At 45.2% G+C, this 26,446-nt stretch overlaps 1 protein-coding gene across 1 annotated transcript in view; it reads left to right on the forward strand.

Moving 5' to 3' along the window:
• CASP10 (caspase 10) overlaps positions 1-26,044 on the forward strand; it is a 32,489-nt gene extending 6,445 nt beyond the window's left edge. The window contains 6 exon segments of the mRNA XM_047720723.1: positions 4,065-4,200; positions 7,663-7,775; positions 15,381-15,489; positions 17,890-18,382; positions 21,549-21,666; positions 21,668-26,044. Of these exon segments, the coding sequence (XP_047576679.1) occupies positions 4,065-4,200; positions 7,663-7,775; positions 15,381-15,489; positions 17,890-18,382; positions 21,549-21,666; positions 21,668-21,724 (1,026 nt within the window). The 3' untranslated portion in view covers positions 21,725-26,044.
• The last annotated feature ends 402 nt before the right edge of the window (positions 26,045-26,446 follow it).

Consider the following 26,446-nt stretch of genomic DNA (forward strand, 5'->3'; position numbering starts at 1 on the left):
CCAGTCTCTGGGTTTATAAAAATAAACGGAACCACTCCCTCTAGTTAAACCCCTCCGTGTGTCATAAACAAAAGTTCTTACTCCCCATGCCGGGTGGGGGCAGGGAGGGGATGAAGAGATAGGCAGGAGTCCCTGGTGTGCTCCACACCAAGCCATGATTTTGCACTAGGAAAAACGGGGGGAGTGTATTTCTTCCTGCACTTTCTCCAAGGGTCTTAGACCTTAGCTTGCTGGCATCTGTGGTTTGTGGCCAAAAGCATTCTGACGTTTTGCTCCCTGCTATATTAGCTTTTGTCAATGAAGGCCTGTGCTCACGTAGCCAAACGATTTTTGCTTTTCTCGTTCAGCACAGCAGTAAAAGGAACAATCACTGTATTTCCCTGTGGCATAGAACTGTGAGAATAGCCCGTCAGATTCAGGAAAAGTACCCTGCTTGAGCTCCAAATGATCTCAGCTTTATTCCAGAGGAGATCTATTTCTTCATGTGAGAACTGTGGCTGAGTTATATACCTTAGAAAATCCAGGCTGATCTCTACTGGGTGTTCCTGAAGTGCAGAAAGGACAATCTCTAAGCAACGCTGAGGAGTTTTGGTACCAGGGCTTAAGAAGGCTGTGTTATCTGCTGCTGGGATTGCAAAAGATTTTGTCCCGGAAATCAATTGCTTAGCAGCTGGGTGGGGAGGGCCTGAACTTGCCTCAGTCAAAAAGGAAGGGTTCTAAATTCACACCGTCTCTCGAGTTAGAAAAATGACCTTAGTAGGGCGTTCTAGGATTCCTTTTGATAACTTTCCTACAAGTTTATAGGCATCTGGCTGCCTTCACCTGTTCCAGAACATGCTGGAAATCTGTTCTCCGGGTAGTAATCAAATGAACGTTGGATGTAAAGGAAACCACACCCAAATCTACGAGCTTGGCAAAGCAGCAGAACAAGAGCTTTCAGGCACTTCCTGCTAGTATTCACTGGAGTGGTGTTCTTAAAATACAAAATCCTTTTCGATTGTGTGTGTGTGTGTGTGTGTGTGTGTGTGTAGAAGGTGTCATTGACCAAACATCTCATAAACAGTCTTCACAGTATAAAGAACTCCCATCATTGCTTCTAGAATCATGTCTTAGTCCCTTTTCTTCCTCCTGGTAGGATGCTGTCAAAAATAGGGTTTCTGTTTTAAGGTTCAGTAAGAGCTCATTTGCATGTGACCTATCGCAGAACTTTGTGTGGTGGTTTCCCTCTGATCCTTTTGCCCAGCTGATCAGTTCTGGAGGAATCTTTCTGTACCCCCTTCTGTCTTCTGCTTGACTCCCGGCCAAGCAATGGGTAGTGCTAGGGCTGCAAGGGAGGACACATACTCTTCTTTGCCTTTTTGGCTCTCCTCCTTGTCTCTGGAATTTTTTTTTTTTTAAGATTTTATTTATTTATTTGACAGAGATCACAAGTAGACAGACAGGCAGGCAGAGAGAGAGGGGGAAGCAGGCTCCCTGCTGAGCAGAGAGCCCAAAGCAGGGCTTGATCCCAGAACCCTGAGATCACGACCTGAGCTGAAGGCAGAGACTTAACCCACTAAGCCACCCAGGCGCCCCTGGAATTTCTTAAATTATAATCTGTCAGGGGAGCCTGGCTGGCTCTTTTGGTAGGGCGTGTGACTCTTGATCTTGGGGTTGTAAGTTCAAGCCCCACATTGGGTGTAGAGACTACTTAAAAATAAAAATCTTTGAAAAAAATGTATAATCTCTCTTGAGCCCTTCCTCATCCTTTGTTACTGCTCAGTCTCCCTGGTTCCCTCTAATGCCAAACTTCTTGAAAGGATAGTTTGTATATACTCTTTCTCCGCTAACTCAACTCTGGGTCATGATTTAGGACACTTCAATATGACATTAGCTTCCTTCCTAACAGAGAAACCTCTTGCTGAAGGCAACACAAAACTCCTCGTAACCAGGATTTTAGTTTCACATTCATTTCCGCATGTGGTTTATTTTGCCTTTTCTTTTCCTTTGCCATGCTGGCAGACCTAGTCATCCTTCAAGAATCCCCTCCCATGCACGGCTTGTACGAAGCCTGCTTTGTGCCTATATGAACTGTGAATAAATGAGTGGTATTTTTGATTCTTCCTTCATTTCATCACCCACCTCAGACTGAGTTCCACGACTCACCGAGTTCTATTTCAGAAATGTTTCTCAAACCCAGTGCTGCCTCTGTGTTTCCCAGCATACTGGCTTCGGACCAGGTCTGGATCCCCTCTTTGCCAGAGTGTTTAATCTTACTGCCAATATTTTCTCTCTAATCCCCTCCCTCCCCCAGTTTGTTTCAAGACTTCTACTCAAAAACAAATGTGTTCATATTACTATTCTTAAAAACTACTACAGCTACTCCTTGATGCATGGGACACATGACAAACTCCTCACATACTGTGTGTCTGTCCGTGTTTGCCTGGACCCATACCAGCCCCCTGTTCCAGTCATGACCTCGCTCTTACTCGGGGTTTGTACTCAAGCCTCCTTCTCAATGCTCCTTAACACAGCCCCTTTTCAGCCGTTCAGTGGTTCCATATGTCTGGAGACCTCTTCCCAGTTCCCACCCTGTTGATGTTCATGGACACAGTGAGATGGTGTTCAGAGGTTTACTTTTGATGACTTTCTGTGGGCTCTAATGTGAGTTCATTTGTATATATGTCTTCATAACCAGCTTAATACGCTGAGAAGCCCTATTCTTTGAAAAGATTGTGGTGCTTTCCACCCCACATGTAATTCAATATTAAAATAATACTAGCCAGGGGCGCCTGGGTGGCTCCGTGGGTTAAGCTGCTGCATTCCGCTCCGGTCATGATCTCAGGGTCCTGGGATCGAGTCCCGCATCAGACTCTCTGCTCAGCAGGGAGCCTGCTTCCCTCTCTCTCTCTCTCTGCCTGCCTCTCTGTCTACTTGTGATCTCTTTCTGTCAAATAAATAAATAAAACCTTAAAAAAAATAAAATAAAACAATACTAGCCAAAAAATAAATAAAACTAGCCAATTTGTCCTTTTTTTCCAGCAGCATTTAAGAGATTTTTTTTTTCTTTTAAAATACTGACTATTTGGGGCGCCTGGGTGACTCAGTGGGTTAAAACCTCTGCCTTTGGCTCAGGTCATGATCCCAGGGTCCTGGGATCGAGCCCCGCATCAGGCTCTCTTCTCGGCGGGGAGCCTGCTTCCCTCTCTCTCTCTGCCTGCCTCTCTGCCTACTTGTGATCTCTGTCTGTCAAATAAATAAAATCTTAAAAAAAAATACTGACTATTTGCCTCTAGTTTCTTTGGTGCCTCTGTTTTGTTGCCACCCTAATCTAAGTGTGTCATTTACATTTTTTTTTTTTAAAGATTTTATTTATTTATTTGACAGAGAGAAATCACAAGTAAGCAGAGAGGCAGGCAGAGAGAGAGGAGGAAGCAGGCTCCCTGCTGAGCAGAGAGCCCGATGTGGGGCTCGAACCCAGGACCTGAGATCATGACCTGAGCCGAAGGCAGCGGCTTAACCCACTGAGCCACCCAGGCGCCCCTAAGTGTGTCATTTACAGATGTGAGTCAGAGGCCATGTAGCCCAAGGACCAACAGGAGGGACTCTGACATCAGACCGCCGGGGTTCACATACCAGCTCTGCCACTTACTGCACAAGTTGTTGAACCCCAGTGATCTCATCTTTACAATGGGGATTTATACCCTGAAACAAATAATACATTATATGTTAATTAATTGAATTTAAATATTTTTAAATTCAAATATTTTAAAATATTTTAAATTATTTTCAATAACTTAAATTAACTAGGGGTTATATAGTATCTAGCCTTACCGGCTTGTTTTTGAGGTCAAGCAAGCACTGCCTGGTATGTAGTGAATTATGTATATTTGGCATTTGTTATTAATATAGGTAATTTACTTGGTCATACCTCTTCCCCCCATACTATTGAACTCCTCAGGGACAAGCACCATTCCTTATTCATCATTGCAAAATCTGGTGACTAGAGGCCATGCAGGTAATCTTTACGGAATGAATGCATCATCAGAAGGCAAGTAAATGTGACTCCATTGATTCTCTTGCAGACCTCGCTAAGTTTCCTGGCATATCTGGAGAGACAAGGTCAAATAGATGAAGATAATCTGAAGTTACTGGAGGATCTCTGCGGAAGAGTTGTGCCTAACCTTGTGAGAAAGATAGAAAAATATAAAAGAGAGAAAGGTAACTAGCTTACGCTTGCTTGCTTGCGCAAAACCATGGGAATTCTTTTTTTTTTTTTTTAAAGATTTTATTTACTTATTTGAGAGAGTGAAAGCAAGAGAGATCATAGAGGGAGAGGGAGAGGCCAACTCGCTGTTGAGCAATCCCAGGACCCTGGGATCATGACCTGAGCGGAAGGCAGATGCTTAACCAACTGAGCCACCCCGGCGACCAAGACCGTGGGAATTCTTAAACTAATTGGTCCTCTATCATGTTTGCTCGTCACTCTGAACATATTCTCTTAGGAAAGCCAGAACTTTCCCCTCATCTGTTCATTCAAAACATATTTATTAAAGGCATGCTCTGAACTAGGCACAGTTGTTGAAGTTGGAGACTTAGCTATATATATAAAGCAAAGCCCTGGCTCTCCTGGAGCTTATATTCTAGCGAAGAGAAGTAGTTTTAGATAAATGTCTTTTCCTCATCCTTACATGGGTGTGAGAGTATAGAAAATCGTTTTGAATGAAATAACAGAAAAAAACAACGCAGGATAGCACAGGGTTTAAGAATGAGGTCTGTGGAGTCAGATTTCCAGGACTCCGCTTATTAACGGGTTAGTGGATCACTTCTTAACCTTTCACTTTCCCCATCTGTAAGGTGGGGATAATAACAGTACCTACCTCATGGGTGTTTCGAGGATCAAATGAAGTAATTGCTATAAAATGCATGCCTGGCCTAGAATAAACATGTTGCTATGAATATGTTTGTCAGAAAGTCATTAAAAACTTTCATAGTCTCAGAAATTACTATCAGAGAAGAAGAAGAATTTTATTTCCTTGTTTTTTTTGTTTTTTGTTTTTTTCCCTAAACCTGTCTTGTAAAGACAGTATGGCTAAAGGTGATAGCAGAAGGTGGAAATAAAACCTGGTTGCCTTACTGTGTATCAATATGCTAAGTATTTGTGCTTCCTCGGGTCCTATTTCTCCACTGTTAAACAAGAGCTACAAATAAAACTGCATGAGTATAGGGGCGCCTGGGTGGTTCAGTCAGTTAAGCATCTACCTTTGTTTCAGGTCGTGATCTCTGGGTCCTGGAATCGAGCCCTGCATTGGGCTCCCTGCTCAGCCAGGGGTCTGCTTCTCTCTCTCCCTCTGCTGCTCCCCCTGCTTGTTCTCTCTCTCTCTGGTAAATAAATAAAATCTTTAAAAATTGCATGAGTATATTCATGAAGCTTTTATACCACACCCATATTTTAATTCAGTGAGTCAGTCTGCTGTGCAAATGTCTTTGCTTAAAAACGAAACTACTGAAAGGAACTCCTCTCTAAGAATTCTATAAATAGGGCTCCCTGCTGAGCAGCCCGCTTCTCCCACTCCCCCGCTTGTGCATGCGCTCTCTCTCTCTCTCACTCCATCAAAAAAATAAAAAATAAAATCTTAAAAAAAATTAATTCTATAAATGCAAAATGAGTTGAGGAACAAAATACCCTGTTGTTAAATTGATAAAAATCTCAAAAAATAACTGAAGCAATGAATAAATGCATAATTTAAGTAAGAGTTGGAAGAATAAAAATGATTCTTCTAACCAGAGTTGTCAAGTGAGAAGTAAAAAAAACGGGGAGTTGATGGTAAAAGTACATTTAGAATCCTCACTGAACACTGAATGCAGAGAGTTGTTTTTTTTCTGATCACATTGCCATTTTCGTGCAGTTAGTATCCCCCACAAAATACACAACGCAAGTGGGCAGATGATTCTTGGATCCTTGAACTCAGGAGGAGGCACTCTAGTGTTCATGTAGTAAATGCCTCAGTGGGTCTTGAGACCTGAGCTTTATATCCGAAGAATTCGGATTTTGATTTTTCTTTTCTACAACCTGCCTGTTGTGTGATCTCTTTTGGGTGTCGAAAGAAAACAAACAAGCAAACTTGTTATTCTTTTTTCCACTTTTCATCTTTCTTTCTTCCTTTCTACGAACAAATTTGTTTTCCTCTGCTACTATTCACACCAACACTTCTGGAACACTTCTGACATAGATGGCTAGGATTTTTCCATACCAAGACAATTCTCTAAGTCTCGGCAGACACCAGCTGGGCGTCCTGTGATTTAATCCAATTCGGACACTAACCAGAGTTTGCACAGACCTTAACTAAATTAGGTTAAGGGCTCAGTGCCCTAAGACTGCCCCCCACTTCAGACACCATTTGCAAGTTAGTAGGTCCCCAGAACATCCATGGCTTCTGTCTGATTTGGCTACAAACTGAGGGTTCCCATGACCCCCTTCTCAGGTTCAGTCATTTGCTAGAACAGCTCACGGAACTCAGGAAAACTGTATACTTACGGAATTAATTTTTTTTTAAGATTCTATTTATTTATTTGGCAGAGATCACAAGTAGGCAGAGAGGCAGGCAGAGAGAGAGGGGGAAGCAGTCTGCCCTCTGAGCAGAGAGCCTGATGCGGGACTCGATCCCAGGACCCTGAGATCATGACCTGAACCGAAGGCAGAGGCTTAACCCACTGAGCCACATAGGCGCCCCATAAATTATTTGTTTATTATTAAAAAGATTGGATTCAGCCACAGCCAGATGTAAGAAATGCATAGGGCAAGGTGTGAGAGAAGGAGCATAAAGCTTCCAGTCTGGCTCCAGCTTTCCCTCCCAGCATCTCCACATACTCCCCAATCTGGAAGCTCTCCAAGCCCCTTCAGGTAGGGGTTCTTACACGGAGGCCTCATGTAGAGGCACGATTGATTAAATCATTGGCCATTATGATTAATTCAGCCTCAGCCCTGCTTGCCTTCCCAGAGGTCTGAGGGTAGGGTCGAAAGTTCCAACTCTCTGACCACTGTTCATTCCTCTGGCACCCCGCCTGTCCCCCTCCAGAGGCTACCCAGGAGCCCCAGTCATCTCCTTAGCCTCTTATTAGCAAGAGACACTTAGCACTTCAGAGATTACAAGAGTTTTAAGAGCTCTGTGCCGGGAAAAAGAGGCCAGAGATCAAACCTATGTTTATTACTATATTCTAGATACCAAGTAATATTTCAGTATTGACTTTAGTATAGTCCTAAGAGCTTGGCCTTAATTCTTCCATTGAGGATGAAGGACTAAAGAACTGAAAAGATTGGGGCGCCTGGGTGGCTCAGTGGGTTAAAGCCTCGGCCTTAGCTCAGGTCATGATCCCTGGGTCCTGGGATCGAGCCCCGCATCCGGCTGTCTGCTCAGCAGGGAGCCTGCTTCCTCCTCCCTCTCTGCCTGCCTCTCTGCCTACTTGTGATCTCTCTGTCAAATAAATAAATAAAATAAAACATACAATACATAAATAAAATAAAATAAAAATTAAAAGATAAAAATAATGTATCATAATTACAGTAAGATTAAATTAAATCTTCAGGTCCCTATAAAATAATTTCTGTTGCTGCTTGGTTATCTTGGATTGCTCCTAGTCAGGTGTTGAATTTTGTCTTACTATCTGTGGTTCTGTTTGCAGCCTCCCAGGCTCTTCCCACACGTGTGGTAGACAAGGAACCTGCGTCATTGCCCCAAGGAGAGGAAGAAATGTTCCCCTGTTATGATGTGGAGCCGTTGTTAGAAGCCTTACCGGTAGGTTCATTGGTATCTGGTCAACGTTAACCACCAACTCTTCTCTCCACCCTCCACACCTCCCCAAAAAAAGAGAGAGAGAGACAGACCCTGATGTGTACTGTTTGATGTAAATGTTCCTACCACGGCTGATTCCATGTTACTCACATGACATCAATTCGATGCCAGAATTTCTGAAAATCTGACAATGGCTTTCGCTAGCTGGTTTGAATGGACTCCAGGACACCACCAGATTGTTGTGAAATGGTTCTGTTCTTATCTGTGCCACTCAATCAAGGCCAGCGTCCTGAACTTATAGCCTGTGTGATCCCCACTCGGCCCATGCTTTTTTAATAATCAGTGGTCACGGTTTTAAAATTCTTAATTGTTTGAATAAGGGGCCTCACATTTTATCTTGCACGGGGCTCCACAAATTACGTAGTCTGTCCTTTCTAGAGGACAAGATTCGAGCTCCTGTAGTGCCCAGCAGTAGAAGGGTGAGTACAGGGGAAACAAGGCGAGATTTGCAATCTGTTTCTTAACAATGTGATCATGATCCTTGAGAGACACATTTGACAGTCTTCCCTGGGATTTACATTTCTTCCCAGCAGTTTTGGGCAGTTTTCTTTTGCTAACATCAGTTAGCCTCAAGGAAATTATCTTGGCCTTCAAATTTTTTTGTTGTTTTTAATTGTGGTAAAAGACAACATAAAATTTACCACCGTCATTATTTTTAAATGTGCAATTCAATATTGTTAAGTACATTTATGTTGTTGTATGACCAATATCCAGAACTCTGTCTTGCAAAATTGAACCGCTATCTCTATTAAAAAATAACTCCCATTCCACCCCCCACCCCAGCCCCTGGCGAACAGCCTTCAACTTTATATCTCTCTAAATTTGTCTACTCTGTTTACCTCGTAGAAGTGAATTCATACAGTATTTGTCTTTTTCTGACTGGCATATTTCACTTCCTATAATGTCCTCATTATAGTTCATCCATGTCAGAATTTTCTTCCTTTTTAAGGCAGACTCATATTTCATTGTGTGTCTGTGCTGTGTTTTGTTCATCCCTTCATCCTTCGGTGAACACGCGGGTTGCTTCCATCTTTTGGCTCTTGTGAATAATGCTGCTGTGGACATGGGTGTGCACATATCTCTTCGAGATCGTGCTCTCTGTTCTCGTGTGTACATACCTAGAAGTGGAATTGCTGGATTATATGGTAATTCCCTATATCATTTTTTAAAAAGATTTTATATGTTTATTTGTTTATTTTATTTTATTTTATTTATTTATTTTTAATTTTTTTTTTAAAGATTTTATTTATTTATTTTGCAGAGAAAGCTCACAAGTAGACGGAGAGGCAGGCAGAGAGAGAGGAGGAAGCAGGCTCCCCGCTAAGCAGAGAGCCTGATGCGGGGCTCGATCTCAGGACCCTGTGATCATGACCTGAGCTGAAGGCAGAGGCTCTAACCCACTGAGCCACCCAGGCGCCCCTTTTTTATTCTTTAAAAAATTCTTTGATAGCCCCTTTATGTCTTCCATGATTTCATATTTTTACATTGACCATTTTTAACCTTTAAATTTGGAAATATTTTCAATCTTATGGAAACGTTGAAAGAATGTGACTAAGGACACTATGTATACAGTTTTACCAGATTCGCCTACGTGTTGTTGATGTTTACCCCATGTGCCTTAACCTTTGTGCGCTTTCTCTTTCTCTGTCATCTATTTATGTAAACACATAATTTTTTTCTGAACTTTTTGAGTAACTTGCCCACATTGTGGCTTTTTACTGCTGAATACTTTATGGCGTTATTCCCTAAGAATAAGGATATTTTTGTACAAAACTATAGTATAGTTCTTGATGCCAGGAAAGTTTACTTAATACAATACTTTCGTCCCGTTCAGGTGCCATGTTCCAATTTTGTCTGTTATCCAGTAATATCCTTTGTAGCTTTTTTCCCCTCTAGTATGTAATTCATCTGGGATCATTATGGTATTATCATGTCTCTGTAGTCTCCCTTAATCTTAAACGTTTCTACAATTTTTCTTTATGACTTAACATTTTTGTCTTTTTTTTTTTTTTAATTTTGTTTATTTATTTGACAGATAGAAATCACAAGTAGGCAGAGAGGCAGGCAGAGAGAGGAGGAAGCAGACTCCCCGCGGAGCAGAGAGCTCGATGTGGGGCTCGATCCCAGGACCCTGAGATCATGACCTGAGCTGAAGGCAGAGGCCTTAACCCGCTGAGCCACCCAGGCGCCCCGACATTAACATTTTTGAAGAATACAGTCACCTCCACTACCATCTTTTATTTAAAAAAAATGGAATTTTCCTCATTTTTGGTGTGTGGTTTGCCCATGATTCGTTTCAAGCTATATATTCTCCCCAGGATATTACCTAAATGATGCACCCGTCACATCTGGAGGCAGTGGTGTCCATCTGCGCCTCCCCACCAATCTGTGATGCTAATTTTGATTATTTGATCAAGAAGTTGTCTGATTTCTTCTCTGTACAGTTAGTTTTTTATAGCTACTAGTTTTCCCTTGCAACTCATAAGCAAGTGGAGGGGAGACATTTTGAGACCATACAAATATCCCCCCTCAGTGTTAGGAATTTCTGCTAGAATGGGGCACCTGGGTGGCTCAGTGGGTTAAGCCTCTGCCTTCAGCTGGGGTCATGATCTCAGGTCCTGGGATCGAGCCCCGCATCAGGCTCTCTGCTCAGTGGGGAGCCTACTGGCCCACCCCTGCCTGCCTTTCTGCCTTCTTGTGATCTCTGTCAAATAAATAAAATCTTAAAAAAAAAAAAAATTCTGCTAGATCGAGTATCCATTGGTGATTCTGGTGTGAGTCAATATTTACCTTGTTGGTTGCAAAGCAATGATTTTCAAATTCCAGTATTTTCTCCACGTTTATAAGACCCCTCCTTTCTTCCCCAGAAGTTTTTATTCTGCTCACTAAATTTAATCCTTCTTCGCACCTACTTTTTCAACTAGTTTTGTGTATGCTCAGATACTTATGTGAGTGTAGAAAACACACATACACATGCACGCGCAGGACTTTGCTGTTTGCCTTAGAGATTCAGTCGCTTGTAGGGGTGTGGCTCAACCTTGGTATCTGAAATGTAGCTGTTTTGCTGACCTTGGACTCTGGCGTTGGCATGATGAAGGGGGCTAGCCGACGTGGAGCTGGGAGTGTTGGAGGTGCCGGGAGAGGCAGCACCTCACATTACATACCTTTTCCTTGACTCTCGGGATTGAAAGGTGTCTTAAAAAATATCTAGGCAATCCTGCCTCTGGATAAAATGGAACTTGGTGAATCATACCAAGTTTCATTTGCACCTGGCCGGTTTTCTTATGTAAAAGAGCACTGCCAACCATTGCATTTAATGAGGGCATCACATCCCCTAATCGATGAATTTAACGTTAAAAACCAAATCAGTGTATTTCAATAACATCCCCTAACTAATGACTTGAACATTAAAAAACCAAATCACTATTTTTGAGTGTGGCATAGGATCTTCTTGGGGAGGCACATCTCTCTGTTGAGACCTAACAACAGCTTCCTTTTAAGGCTTTATTGGACCCTTATTATTTGTAAACCGTGGAAAGAAGCGTGCATGCGGCCAGGCCACAGGTCACTGCTTCCTCTCTGACACGGAGATTTGGGGCTGTCAGCAGAAGGGGCGACATTGTCAGAGAAATTAGCCAGGCAGACCTTAAAGCTTGTCTCTTGTCCCTGTTCTGGCCGATGTTGTGAGCACAAGGCAGGAGACAAATCAAGAAAACCTGGGGCAGAACCTGGGGAGGCATCTGTGTTGCCCCGAATCCCAGAAAATCCATTCAGGGCTTTCACAACCAAGTGGGCAAGCCCAGCAAGCAGCCTGTTTGGCCCCGGATGTGGCCGAGAGAAACTCGCATTTTGCAGGAAGGAAAACGGGGCTTCGGGAAAGAATGGCCGGACGTGTTTTGGAAAGTGAAACTGAGTTTTTTTGCAGTTTTGTTCCTCAGAGCGGGGGATTCTGGTATTGTGCAGTCTGGGAGGGAGACGTGCAGCTCTCCGGTCTGGCTTGAAGCTAAGTTCCCCTCTTGCAGCCAGAAGCCCGGAGGGCTCCAGGAGGGAGGCAGCCCGAGAGACTTGGGGGTGACTTGCCGGTCACCTCAGACAGTCTCCTAGGGCTGCCCACCGCACGGCCAGTGACAACGTTGGCCCCTCCCCAGAGCACCTCTGGGGTTTCTGTTGCAGGCTGAGGGCAAGGGGCTTGGGGTGGAGCGAGTGGGGAAGATCCCACACCAACGCTGAGGGCCCTCAGTGATGTTTCCATTTTGTATCTAATGGTCGATTTTTTGGAAAGATTTTATTTATTTATTTGACAGAGAGAGAGATTACTAGTAGGCAGAGAGGCAGGCGGTGGGGGGCGGGAAGCAGGCTCCCCGCTGAGCAGAGAGCCCGAGGCAGGGCTTGATCCCAGGACCCTGAGATCATGACCTGAGCTGAAGGCAGAGGCTTAACACTGAGCCAGATTGAGAATGTTACAGAAGACTTAGGGCAAAACTGTCAGGAGCCTAAACTCCCCGGAGGCTACATTCCATTTCTGCCCTCCTTCCCCTCCCCCAGATTGCCTTTTTTTTTTTAAGTTCTCTTACTGTTACTTCTGGAAAAAAAACAACAACAACCATGTCTCCCCTTCCTTAGCCCATGAAAATACTATTCCTCGCTTCACTTCCTTCATGTCACGGTATCTCGTGGAGAAGTGTGCAGTGTCCTCTCCGTCCTGCTCCACTGTGCGGATGGACCACAGCTCTTTCCTGCACTTTCTACTGCTGGACATTCGGCTTCTCTCTAGTCTTTAGTTGTTCCAAATACTGCAGTGAATAAATATCCTTGTGCATGTGCCGTACATCGTATTTTGGGCACTGTGTCTTTGTGAACCCCTCCTTTGAAAGCAAGAGCATCGACTCTCTTTTTGTCACCTGCTGCTGACCTTTTCTGGGACTGGGGATAAAGTATCCTTCCTTCTCTGCATCGAGTCCGGCTTTTCGGCCTTCGTCCTAGCTGTGGATTTCCTGTGTTTCATTCATTTCCTGTTTTCCTGAACAGAAGGGTTCCCGGCAAGATCAGCCTTCAAGGAGTAACGGTAGGTGTTTCTAATACACTTCACATAAGTTGGATCAGAATGGCAGGAGTAGAAGCATCCGACATATACCAAGCAGTGTGAGGTGACTTGGGAGAGAGTTAACAAATGAGTCGAGGAATCATTTCTTAAGTCAATTCAGGCACAGAGGATACCAGGCTTTTCTGTGGAGGATGGAGGGGCTGGGTGGTTTTGGGTCTGAGACCTTGCGCAATAACATCTGGGGAATGCAGGCAGTTGCTCTTCCTCCGCCCTTCAGAATGAACTCACCCTCTGGAACGAGGGATGGAAAACCCTACTAAGGCTGAGACCCACAGGCCCGCATGACAGAGCAGGATGCTAACTCCGTGGAAACATCTGGCATGTGGCTCCAGATGCTGCTTTGTGTTTTTCAGAGGGAGAGAGGTCCTTGTTATGTTTAGTGCCTTGAATCCTTGCCCAAAAACCATGATCTCAGGGAAGATATTCCAGAATCGGCTACAGGGCTGAATGGCTTGTGAACAGGTTTTTGGTGTAGTCTCTCTGTGATATGTACTGATTATCAGAGGCCATTCTTTATTTTGTTTTATTTTTTCTGGAAATGTAAACTTCAGAGTCCAAACCCTTGGCTTTCCTAGGAATCTCTGCTTTCCGCCTAAGCAGGAGATTGCATGATATAGTCTCGATGGGAGTTACCATTACTGAGAACTTGTCATGTGCCAGCCCTGATCTAAGAACTTTCTAGCGCTTACCTCATTGAATCCTTCAGTCACCTGGAGATAGGTACCATGGTTATTATCGCTTAATGATGAGGAAGTGGGGACTCAAGAGGTCTAGTACTTTCCTCAAAGGTCATACAACTAGAAAGGACTGAAGCTGGGGTCTGAACCCAGCAGTCCAACTCCAAGGCTTCCCCCTTTGAAGACCCAGCTCTCCCTCTGTCTAGCTCCAGGAGGTCAGACAATGGCTTCCCTTCTCTGAAAAGTGAAAGTTTCTTTCAGTTTTGCAATTCTGTGGTTTGGAAGTTGGGGCATCCCTGGAGCATTACCTTCTCCTAATGTGAGGAGGAGTTCACAGGTGCTCTGTACAACCACAGGTTGGCTCCCTTCTGGTGTGTTCTATGGGCCGGGGAAACTGAATTCATGCAGCCTGAGCTGTGCACCCAGGACTGACCCTCGACTGTAGTTAATAATTAACCCTGGCCCCAGAGGATGGGGCAGAGCTTGCTGGATTCTACTCAAAGCTTGCAGGGTGTGGGAGAAGAAAAGCTTCAAGTTTCATTTTCCTGTAGTGTCATGTGACAACCCGTCACTGGCCTCATCTCTTGGGTGGATTCTTATTTAGAGGAACCAAGGAGGTTGCAGGAACACTTCAGAACAGTGCAATGCTTAGCCAGTGCCCAAGATGTGACTCTTTTAATCCCTGGGCTGTGGACTGATTTTCGACCTGTCCAGACTGGGTCTCTGCACTTCCCTTGTCTCCCTTCTTTCTGAACTTCTTGGTGTTCGAGCAGCTTCTCGGTGTCCATGCTGTCCCCCACCCAAACTTTCGGCTGGAAACACTTAAGCGGGTTCATGGGATCTCGACTCCCAGCCCATCCTCTGTCAGGAAATCTAAATGTTTGGGGACAGATATTTGAAGAGTCTGAGAACTTCCCTTTCCAGGCAACAGAGCAACCTGGTCTCCACGGAGATGTTGGGAGCATCTGCCAGCGCTCTCCCTTCTGAAACAGAGGTTTTAGAGAGTTTCTTCAGGTCTTCTCTGCCCGAGGGTCCATCCCTTAATGACTCTGAGGGCTCAGGGCTGTTCCCGTCACTGTTCTTCCTCTCTCTGTGAGTTCACCTTTGGCCGCGGAGGCAGTGCTGTCACCATCACAGCCCCATAGAGCCTTTGAATTATTTCCGGGTAGAATTTTCTTTTCTGTCGACTGAAGCTGATTCTTTTCTGCTTGGATCAAAGACATGCCATGTTTTTAGGAGATCATGTTAGCCAAACAGAGCCCCCCCACCCCCGAAGCCCGCTCGGCTTATTTGTCGTCACAGGCTGTTAACCAGACGGCCTTCGAACGTAATGCATGTATTTCTAGCTTCTCACGGTGATCTCTCCCTTTTCAGAGGAGTCCGAATACTCCAGGATCTTACCAGCGGACAAGCGATAAGCATCTGATAGATTTGTTATCTCCTTAGATCCTTACTTATCTTTCTTCACTTGGCTGATCCGGAAAGGAAGATGTTTTGCACAAGCTCTTGATTTGCCAAAGTTAAAACACATATTCTGTTATTTGACGCTGCTAGTTGACAGTCAGGGGTCAAACCAAATGAAGTCTGAATTTTAATCAGTGCCTGGCATTCTTCTACCTTAGACTTACGTGATTAATTCCAGGCCAGGATCAGAACCCTCGAGAGTGCTCAGCCTTTGGTACTGATAGTTGGCGTGGCTGGTTAGAAACAAGGAACCCTTAAAATGCGGATTTCCTAATAAGCGGTTCTGTCTCTTCTTCTTTCAAGGAGGCAGGTGTGTACAGGATGGATCGGAAACACAGAGGCCACTGTGTGGTTGTCAATAACTACACGTTTACCTCAATGGACGACAGACCAGGGACTGATAAAGATGCTGGTAAGAACATCTGGAATAGTATATCAAATGCAAGTTGGGGATCTTACAATCGCTTTTTTATTTTCACGTTTTCATTCTGTACTTTTAATCTTTCATTTAAATGTAAGGATGATATTACAAATATTGTAAATGTCTCTGGCCTCTTGTATGTCCCTGGTGCCATAGTTCACCTGGGTTGCACTAACGAAATACCATAAATGAGATGGCTTATAAACAACGAACATTTATTTCTAACAGTTCTGGAGGCTGGGAAGTCCAAGATCAAGGCTCTGACATTTTGATGCCCGGTGAGAGCCTGCTTCCTAGATGGCAGTCTTTGTGCTGCGACCTCACTTTTGGCAAGAAGGGGTGAGAGAGCTTTCTGGAGTCTCCCTGTGGGCTCCACCGTCACAACCTCATCACCTCCCAAAGGTCCCGCTTCCTCATCCCCTAACGGTGGGGGTTAGGATTTGAACCTATGAATTTTGGGGGGGGACACAAACGTTTTGTAATTTAAATCTTAGGTAATCAACATACAGTGCAGTATTGGTTTCTGGAATAGGATTTAGTGGTTCATCACTCACATACAACACCTGGTGCTCAGGGGCACCTGAGTGGCTCAGTTGGTTAAGCAACTGCCTTCGGCTCAGGTCGTGATCTCGGGGTCCCAGGACCGAGTCCCGAATCAGGCTCCCAGCTCAGCAGGGAGTCTGCTTCTCCCTCTGAGCCTCTCCCCTCTCATGTTCTCTCACTCAAATAAATAAATGAATAAAATCTTTAAAAACAGGGTGCCTGGGTGGCTCAGTTGGTTAAGCGACTGCCTTCAGCTCAGGTCATGATCCTGGAGTCCTGGGATCGAGTCCCGCATCAGGCTCCCAGCTCCATGGGGAGTCTGCTTCTCCCTCTGACCTTCTCCTCACTCATGCTCTCTCTCACTGTCTCTCTCTCTCTCTCTCTCTCTCTCAAATAAATAAATAAATAAAACTTAAAAAAAAAAATCTTTAAAAACAAAACCAAAAAACCCCACCCAGTGCTCATCATAACAAATGCCCTCCCATCTCCCATCTACCCATCCCCCACCCACCTTCTTCTGCCAACCCTCAGTTTATTCTCTAGTGTTAAGAGTCTCTTATGGCTTGTTTCCCTCTCTCCTTTTTTTCTTTTCTCCCTTCCCTTACGTCCATTTGTTTTCTTTCTTAAATTCCACCTATGAGTGAGATCATATGGCATTTATCTTTCTCTGACTGTCTTCACTTAGCATCATACCCTCTAGCTCCATCTGTGTTGTTGCAAATGGCAAGATCTCATTCTTTTTGATGGCTGAGTAATATTCCATTGCGTGTATATATGTGCGCGCGTGCACACACACACACACACACACACACACCACAACTTTGTTATCCATTCTTCAGTTGATGGACATTTGGATTCTCTCTATAGTTTGGCTATAGTTGATAACGCTGCTATGAACATTGGGGTACATGTATCTCTTTGAATCTGTATTTTTGTCTGCTTTGGGTAAATACCCAGTAGTGCAGTTGCTGGATCATAGGGTGGTCCTTATTTATTTATTTATTTATTTGAGAGAGCGAGAGTGCAAGAGAGAGTAGGAGCAGGGGGAGGGGTAGAGAGAGAAGCAGACTCCCTGCTGAGCAGAGAATCCAATGTGGGACTCTGATTCCAGGACCCTGGGATCAAGACCTGAGCTGAAGGCAGATGCTTAACTGACTGAGACCCCCCAGGCGACCCAGAGTAGTTCTATTTCTAACATTTTGAGGGACCTCCATGCTGTTCTGCAGAGTGGCTGCCCCAGTTTGCACCCTCACCAACAGGGTAGGAGGGCTCCCCGTTCTCCGCATCCTTGCCAGCCCGTCTTTTTCTTGTGTTTTAGCCATTTTGACAGGTGCGAGATTGTATCTCAGTGTGGTTTCAATTTCTATTTCCCTGATGCTGAGCGATGTTGAGCATCTTTTCATGGGCTACAAACATCTGGACCATAGCAGGGGTGTCACCAACCTGCTGAAAGACAGACAAGAGTCCCTGACCACGTAGGACTCCATGGCTGGGGGGAAAGCATGGTGCATCTGCTGGAGAAAACCTGTTTGAGCCCTGGCTCCTCCACGAACCCATTGGTGACTGTGGGAAAGTCCCGGGCCTTGGCTTCCTTATCTGGGACATAGGGTGAAACCTGTGCTTCTGCTTACTCTCGGGACCATTGCAGTAGCCCCGTGGGTACTATAAAGAGGCAGGTGGTAAGCTGTAAAATTTTACTGTTATGAAAACAAAAAACTCCAAGCTTCAGGCTCTTTGCTGTGCAATTTTATAAAACTACCCGCATTGTTTCGTCCCTTCGTTTTATTTCATTCCACTCGATTTCATTTCATTTTATCATTTCCTCTTTCTCTCCTCTTTTTTTTACAGAGCACTTGAAGCATGTGTTTGAGTGGCTTGGGTTCAGCGTATGTGTATATCACAACGTGACCAAAGGACGTCTGGACGAGGTTCTGTGGGAATACAAGTGTCATCCAGGCCATGCTGACGGAGACTGCTTTGTGTTCTGTGTTCTGAGCCATGGGAAATACGGAGCTGTCTACTCTTCGGATGAGATCCTCGTTCCCATTCAGGAGATCACGTCTCACTTCACAGCCCAGAAATGTCCTGGTCTGGCTCATAAGCCCAAACTCTTTTTCATCCAGGCTTGCCAGGGGAAGAAGATGCAGCCTCCTGTATTCATTGAAGCAGATGCTGTAAATCCTGAGCCTGTGGCCCCTTCCCTTCAGAAGAGTATTCCCGATGAGGCGGATTTTCTTCTCGGCATGGCCACTGTCCCTGGCTACCTAGCCGTTCGGCATGTGGAGAACGGCAGCTGGTATATCCAGTCTCTGTGTAATCATCTGAAGAGCTTGGTCCCAAGGTGAGAGTTTTGAGTTGTTCCATCCACCTACCTCTTTATCTGTCCATCCGTCTGTCTATTCACACACCCACCCATGCACCCATCCGTCTCTCCATCCATTGATCCACTCATCATCCATCATCCATTCATCCATCTATCCATCCATTCATCCATCCGTCCATCCAAACATCTGTCCATCCAACAAACCTGTATTGAGCACCAGCATATCACTGGAAAGGAAGATACAGAATTAAAAAAAAACAAAAAACAAAAAATACAGTCCCTGCCCTCAAGTAGCTCACAGTCTAGAGGGGGGAAAGAGCCTTTGGGGGGGGAAGAGCCTTCCCTGTGGCCAACGCACATTGTAAAGCATAGGTGTTACCGGGACACACAGAACTAGGACCTCACCCAGATTTGAAGGATCAGGGAAAGCTTCTAGAGATGACAGGTACATAACTGGGACGAGAGGCATGCTGGGCAGAGGGAACAGTATGAGTAAAAGTAGGAGGGTCTTTAATTTGTTCGTTGGTGAGTGACTCATATCTACTGAGTACCTCTGTGTTGCCTTCTGCATTATAATACCTCTGACAGCTTTCCTTCTGGGTCTGCCCCGTGCTCCCTACCTGCTACTCTGGAAATGGACCTTCACCGTGGTTTAGCACCTGGACCCTATTCTCTCCCTCTATAGCACTTGGCAGCTTAAGCTGTCCCTGGAAGCTGCTTTCTCGCAGCATGCCACACATCCCGGCCTCTTGTGGCCCTTGGAGCTCAGACTCAGTGTGCCTAGTCCTGCGTTGATCTGCTCGACCCTCTCCAGCAGCCTCCTGCTCCTGAATCCCCATTTCTAGGAATGGTCACCATGCTCTTCTGGGAATTCGGAACTGGAAACTCAGAATTGGAATCTTGACTCACCTTTAGTTTTTCCTTCTTCTTTGCTGTTCCCTCCATCACCCCCCATAGTCACCAAAGACCAATGTCCTGTGACTTCAGGGACAGGGCAGTATTTATCAAGGTCTTACTATATGCCTACTATACTGGGTACTTAGCTAGGAGCTTGGGGTACGGTTATAAACAAGGGAGACAGACTCTCTTCATGGAGCTTACTGTCCGGTGAGAGGAAGAGAGATAACGAAAACGTAAGTGAGGGAGGGGCACCTGGGTGGCTCAGTGGGTTAAGCAACCGACTCTTGGTCTCAGCTCAGGTCGTGATTTCAGGGTCACGGGATTGAGCCCCGTGCTGGGCTCCGTGCTGAGTGGAGAGTCTGCTTCAGACTCTCTCTCCCTCTGCCCCTTTCTCTCTTTTCTCTCTCAAATAAATAAAAAAAATCTTTAAAAAAAGTGGAAGGCAGTGACTATTTAAATTAGTAAGATAACTTCAGGAAGGGATATCTGCTGTGGAGAAAGCAGAGAAGATAAGATGGAGAATAGAGTAGCAAGCTTCTTGAGCAAGGCTTCTTGGTAGAGGTGATCTTTTTTTTTTTTTTTTTAAAGATTTTATTTATTTATTTGACAGAGATCACAAGTAAGCAGAGAGGCAGGCAGAGAGAGAGGAAGAGAAGCAGACTCCCCGCTGAGCAGAGAGCCTGATATGGGGCTCTATCCCAGGACCCTGGGATCATGACCTGAGCCGAAGGCAGAGGCTTTAACCTACTGAGCCACCCAGGTCCCCCGTTAGAGGTGATCTTGTGAGACTGAGTGACAGGAAGGAGTCAGCCGTAGAACGAGCCAGGGAGCGGGGGGCCCAGCTGGTAGGAGACAGGATGTGAGGACTGAGAACCGGGCAGGGCCTGCATTCCCACCTGAAAGTAGCAATCGTATGAGGAGAAGTAGTAGTAATACTAATGACAGTAAAAAGGATGGTCAGTGGCATATTGTGGCCAGGGTTTTATGTGCTGTAAATCACCTCGTTTCTTCTCATGTAGCCCCTAAAATGGGTCCTGTCAGAGTCCGTAGTTTAGAGCTGGGAACACTGAGGCACGGGGAATGTAGCGTGAGGTAAGCCGCCTTGCCTGCGGCCTCGCAGTCACCAAGGTATGGAGCCATGATTCACCCCTGAGCTCTATCTCCAGAGCCTGTGCTTTGCTTCCAAGGATACGAATGGCCCAGCCCTGGAACATTTTGGGAAATGCTAAATATCCTACAAGCCCAGGCTCAAAGCCACCTCCTCTGGGGTGTCTCCTCCTCCCAGCAGGAAGTGGTCCTTTTCCTCTGAACTTGCAGTGGAATTTTTAAAAAGATTTCATTTATTTATTTGGTGGGGGGGAATGAGCAGAGGGAGGGGCAGAGGGAGAAGAAGAGCGAAATCTAAGCAGACTCCCCACTGAGCAGGAAGCCTGATGGGGGACTCGATCCTGGGGCCCTGGGATCATGACCTGAGCCAAAGGCAGACGTTTAACTGACTGAGCCACCCAGGCCTCCCCAGAGAGGGCATTCTTAATAGTGGGGTCTCTCTCTATCACCCGCCTATCCATCCATCTATCTATCTCTCTAACATCTATCTATGTATCATCTATCTCTCTCTGTATATCCACCAGCTTGGAGGAGAAATGTGGAAAAATACATATAACTATATACAGACTTCCTCTGTGGACCAAGTGCCTTAAAATGTAGTGTGTGAGGCACCTGGCTCGCTCAATGGGAAGTACATGAGACTCTTGATCTCAAGGCCATGAGTTCAACCCCCACATTGGGTGTAGATTGCTGTTAAGAAAAAAAAGACAAGAAAAAAAGGGCGCCTGAGTGACTCAGTCGGCTAAGCATCTGCCTTTGACTCAGGTCATGATCCCAGGGTCCTGGGATCGAGCCCCACGTTGGGCTCCATACTCAGCAGAGAGCCTGCTTCTCCCTCTCCCTCTGCCTGCCGCTCCCCTGCTTGTGCTCTCCCTCTCCCTTTCTCCCTTTCCTTGCTTTCTCTCATAAATAAATAAAATCTTAAAGTATGAAAATGCAAGATGTGACTGTGATAGTGTTCTTAAATACTAAATGTAGAGCCAAAAACTTCATATAATTTAGCATTTCTTTTTTCAACTTTGAAATAGGCATTGCTTTATATGTGGCAGGATGCCGGTTAGAATCTTGGCCTCTTAAGCTAGGAAGAAGCCCCATGCTTTAGGGTTCTTTCTAGGACCTTCCTATGATGTGATTTCTGTCTCCTGATCGCAAATATTTTTTCCTTATCTGCCTGCAGAAATGAAGATATCTTGTCCATCCTCACCGCTGTCAACGATGATGTGAGTCAAAAAGCAGACAGTAAAGGAAAATGGAAACAGATGCCCCAACCTGCCTTCACCCTACGGAAGAAGCTAGTATTCCCTGTGCCCCCGGAAAGACTTTAGTAAGAGAGAGTTCCCGTTGGCTCTTTGACTTGAAAGGAAGCTTTGGTCAGCCGTGCCAGCCTCCCGTCCCTCGCAGGAATCCGTGACAGACGGTGAGCTGACCTCTGTCTGTCATCCTAATAACTGGAAATACCCTATTTTCTGACGCGGCAAATTCTTTCTTTTCTTTTTTCTTTTTGACAAGCCTGAATGTTAGAACACTTTCTTTCTTGAAGCTTCGTATGGTAGTCTTGGGTTTAGTTGTGTGCCCTCAGAGAAGACAGCTCGGCCTTGGTTTGTGCATCCGTGAGGGAAAGGTGGAACCAGGTACATTTTAAGATTTCTTTGAGCTCCAAGAACCACTGTCCTTAGCCTTAGCTGAGCTTGATTACTATCTACCTGACCCACCCCACCCCCACCGCTTGTTATCGCCATGCGTCCCCTCTGCATGGCCTTGTTTTGGACCCTGGCTAATGGTAGAGAGCACGCACGGCTCTCCCCTTCCTAAGGCTCCTCTCCCGCACACCTGCCCAGGTGGAAATTTGGCCTGTACGATGCCCGTTTCCTGCTTTAGTGTAAGGAAGGCATTCCTGCACGAGCTGTTTCCCTCGGCTTGGGTACAGGTTCCGCTCCAGAGTGCTGACCGCCTGAATGAAGAGACACACACTCGACCACTCTGGGAGCAGAGACTCTAAGCGTGAGGTTAATCCCATGTTGGGCAGAATGTCTCGGATGCCAATGACAGAACATTCAGGTCAAGCCGAGTAAAGCAAAGAAGGGGATGGGTTTGTCTCATTTGTCAAAAAACGCGCAGATGCGTGGTGCCAGCTTCCGGTGAGGCTTGAATCCGGACTCAGTCTGCACTATCGTGCGTCCCTCTTGGCCAGGGGTGTCTCCGTGGCTGCGCTGGGCCGACTGCGGTCAACGGCCCCTCCTTGTCACCCATGTGCTCTGTTCCTCTGGCCCAAAGGACGGAGGAGAGCGGCAGCCTGATGGTCTGAAGCTGTTCACGGGGGCTGTCGTCCTCTCCTCAGTCAGAGACTTGTCTGGCTGTGCCTTGGGGCGTGTGGTTCTACTTAGAAGCCCTGATATTTTTTACATTAAGGTTGTGAATATCTTTATTTATGTGAACTTTTTTTTTCTTTTTCAATTTCAAGAGGAATTTCTTTTGCAGCTCCTGAAGGAGAGAGGGTGAATGTCCTCTCCTTAAGGCCTTTATTTCCAGATGAAGAAGTTAGGGCCCCAGGAGGCCAAAGAGATTCACTACCGTCCCCCAGACTGTTACTGTTTACAGGATCTGATTTCCCACTGGAGGGAACTGGGATGTCATGGGACCCAGCAGGGCTTTAGGAATGTTTCCTTGGATATGCAGAAGTTCATGAAAGATGTCAGGGAATGAGGACACATCACTCTCAGTGATGCCCTATTTTGTAGTGAATCCTGTGGAAGTCGCATTAATTTGTGGGGTATTTGCTGGGAGAAATATTCATATAAGTTTTTTACACTTATATGAGCCCAAATGCACACGTCAGAATGATCTTCCAGAACCAGTGTTCGTACAAGTCAGAACTAATGGCTGGTGATCAATCTTTGCCCAGTTGAATATACGCAGCTTTTAGCCATTTCATAAAACTCGGCAAGTGAAGGATGGTGTGGTTCAAAACGAAAAGCCAAGAATCTGGACAGGGAAGCCTGGGGTTTCCCTTTGGTCTTGTGACCCCCTTGCTCTGAGACACTAAATCCAGCTGGTTTTTCAAGCCTTATCTATGGAGTAGAGACAAATGACCTATTTAAGATAGGGATTTAGAGGAATATATAATATATGTATATTATAATAAATATATTATGTATCTCTCCATTTACGTGCAGTTGATGTGAGGCACATAGAAGACCTTTAGGTGGCAGTAACCTCAACGGAAACAGCAGAATTTGAGTTCCTTTGCGTCTAATTCCAGCTGAATCATTGCAACAAGTCACTCTAGCAATCCCCACCGAGGTCCTCTGAGGGAAACACTGGTTCTGCCCTCACTGATTCACAGTGTCCCCAGCAGCAACAGGCCAGCTCTTGGCTCTGAACTCAGCTGTGAAAAACACCGCTAAGGAACTCTCCTTCAGCAGTGACATTTGGGGTTCGATGCCGAGGTCCCCCCGGTCCCGTGGGTCTATTCCATATTTCTGTTGTGCTGGATCTTAGAGCCTAATGCAAGGTTAAATTCAGCCCACAAGTTGCTTTTCAGAGCTCTCCAGCAAGCCTTGAGGAGTCACTAGACGTTGATGACCTCAAGTCAGATGAGCAGATGCGGACACCAGGAGCACCCCCATCCTTCAGTCGTTTCTCCTAAATGGAGTGTGTACACACTTGTCCCTTGTCTGTGTGTGTGTGTGTGTGTGTGTGTGTGTGTCTGTGTGTCTGGGAATTTAGAGCGAAACACAGGAGGGGATTTGGTCCCAGGTATATGGTAGTGGCTATAGACACGATCTGCCTAGACATTGACGAATGAAATGCGCAGACCGAGTGAAGTCTTCTGTACATTTTGCCTTGTTGTGCTCACCCTACGAGAGCTATAGTTAATTTTTTTCTCTCTTTTCTGTTTGTTTTTTTTTTTTTTCTCTCAAAAGTTTGGCTTTGACCAAACCAGATGAAGGGACTTTCCAGATGTGGAAACTTTTTATAGAATCTTATGCAAGTGTTAGTTATTTAATAGTACTACTACTGGTGTTTATTATTAGAGATACTAGTCACCACAGCATCCTCTTGGCCTTTGCTGTGGGGCCTCACCATGCTCGTGGGCCTATTTGATATCACCAGGGCTCCCCTTAGCCAGGGCTCAGGTGGTGCAAACAGGCAGCAGGTACAGTGTGGTTACTGATCGTCAGAGCAGACACTGACCAGTATAACACTATGGGGGGTACCACTGAACAGCAGCCCTCTTCCAGCGACCTGGTCTCCACGGTGGGAGACCAAATGAGAAGTTGACCTCATTTTGTAGGTGACTTTTGTGCTGTACTTGAGTCCTAAAATCTTCCTGGACCGATAACTTCTGAGTGATTTAGTCACGTTCTTAGCCTGGAATTCTCAGGTCCTTGGAGGTTTGTGGATTTATTCTCAGGGTCTATGAGCCTTCCACCTGCCATTTGAAATGCTATAATTTCTTTTTGGTGATAATCTTCAGTTACTAGAGTGGATCCTGTCTCTTCTGTACGATCACTTCGTATTTTAGCACGGACAAATAACTTTTGTGCCCGCAGCCCAGTGTCCCCAGGAAGTGATGAACTTTACCTTGAACTCTCTAATGTATCATGGATTAGGGTTCAGGGCCAAAGGTCCTCAGACCTGTTGGCAGGTACCAGTAGTTAATCCGTCTGGAACAAGCGCCAGTCCATCCTCTCGAGCCGTGACAGACCCCTAGTCCACCATCCCTCTGCCCCTGCTTAACTCAGTGGAGGGAACTCACACTACATGCAAAAGCCATGGCTTTGGGAGTTTGGAAGGACCCTGGCTAGAGAACCCACGGTCCAGGCTTCGGTGTCAAATGGAAGGACTTGGAATCGTGTATATCTCCTGTTTTGCATCCTTGCCATCTGGTTTCACTGTGAGACCAGCCCTAATTGTCCTTTTCCCTGTTGTGATTTGAACCTGCTTACAACCTACTTAACTATCTTCCAGTAAAGCACATGCTGCTTGTGACGAGTTACTTTGTTTCCGGCAGGGTCTGGCTCTCCTCACAAGTCTGTAGTTTGCCTTTAAGGATGTGGTAAGAATATCACATTTGTGGCCAAGACACATTTGTATCTTTCAACAGCAGCTACATTTCTGAAAATGAAATCCTTTTTGAAAAGTAGGAGGAGAAATTCCTTGTTTAAGGAAAGACTGATTTGCCAGTATAAACAACCACTTTGTAACATAACTTTTGCATATGTGAATTTTTAAAAGGATTTTTCTTCTGTTGAAATTTTGAAATTGTATGAATTTTTACTCTTTAAATCTATTTTTGTACAAGTGATATCTTTACATTGCCCAAAGAGAATACAAAAGAGGTTTTCAGGATAACTTTTGCCTGCATTTCTGTCCACCAAATGCCCAGTGCTCCCACCTCTGAATCCCAGAGATAATTGAAGGGATTTCTTAATGCAAATGCAAACACAGCAACTACAAATACATGTGTATTTTAAAGTGAGCATTTCTTGAAACAAAGCACATACACTGTGAAACTCAGATCTCTCATTCGGTCTCATTTTAAATGATCCTGTGAGATGCCTGGAAATATTTGTACAACCCTACAATGGGAATAACTAAGGTTTATGGATGGTTCCTTGTAAATAGTAGTAATTGTATGGCCAATAAATAAAGGGATTTTTTTCCTTTTTACCTTTGAGTAGTATCTTTGATTCCTATATTGGTAGTAACATATGCACATTGTGGAATATTTGGAAAGCAGAAGAACACACAAAGAAGAGTTAATTCATTTATGATTCCATTTTGGCGTACACTTTCCCATGATATCACTCTGCATTTGTCCCTGAGCTTCCCCACCACCTTTAAATCAGCCTAACCACCATGTCCTCCCAGTGGTGCTGCATCCAGTAAACCCTGTCATTACCAGTATCTGTACCTCTACCCACAACCTCAGCTGCAGACATTTTTGACAGCTGCCTGCTCCCATTCCATCTCACTTTCTCTAGGACCCTGCCCCCGACAGTCTTCAGGGCCCCTGGGACCTCTGTTAGTCCATCGATCCTATCTGCCATTTCTCCAATGTCAACACCACTG

The sequence above is a fragment of the Lutra lutra genome, chromosome 3 (assembly GCF_902655055.1).
Source record: "Lutra lutra chromosome 3, mLutLut1.2, whole genome shotgun sequence".
NCBI classification, from domain to species: Eukaryota; Metazoa; Chordata; class Mammalia; order Carnivora; family Mustelidae; genus Lutra; species Lutra lutra.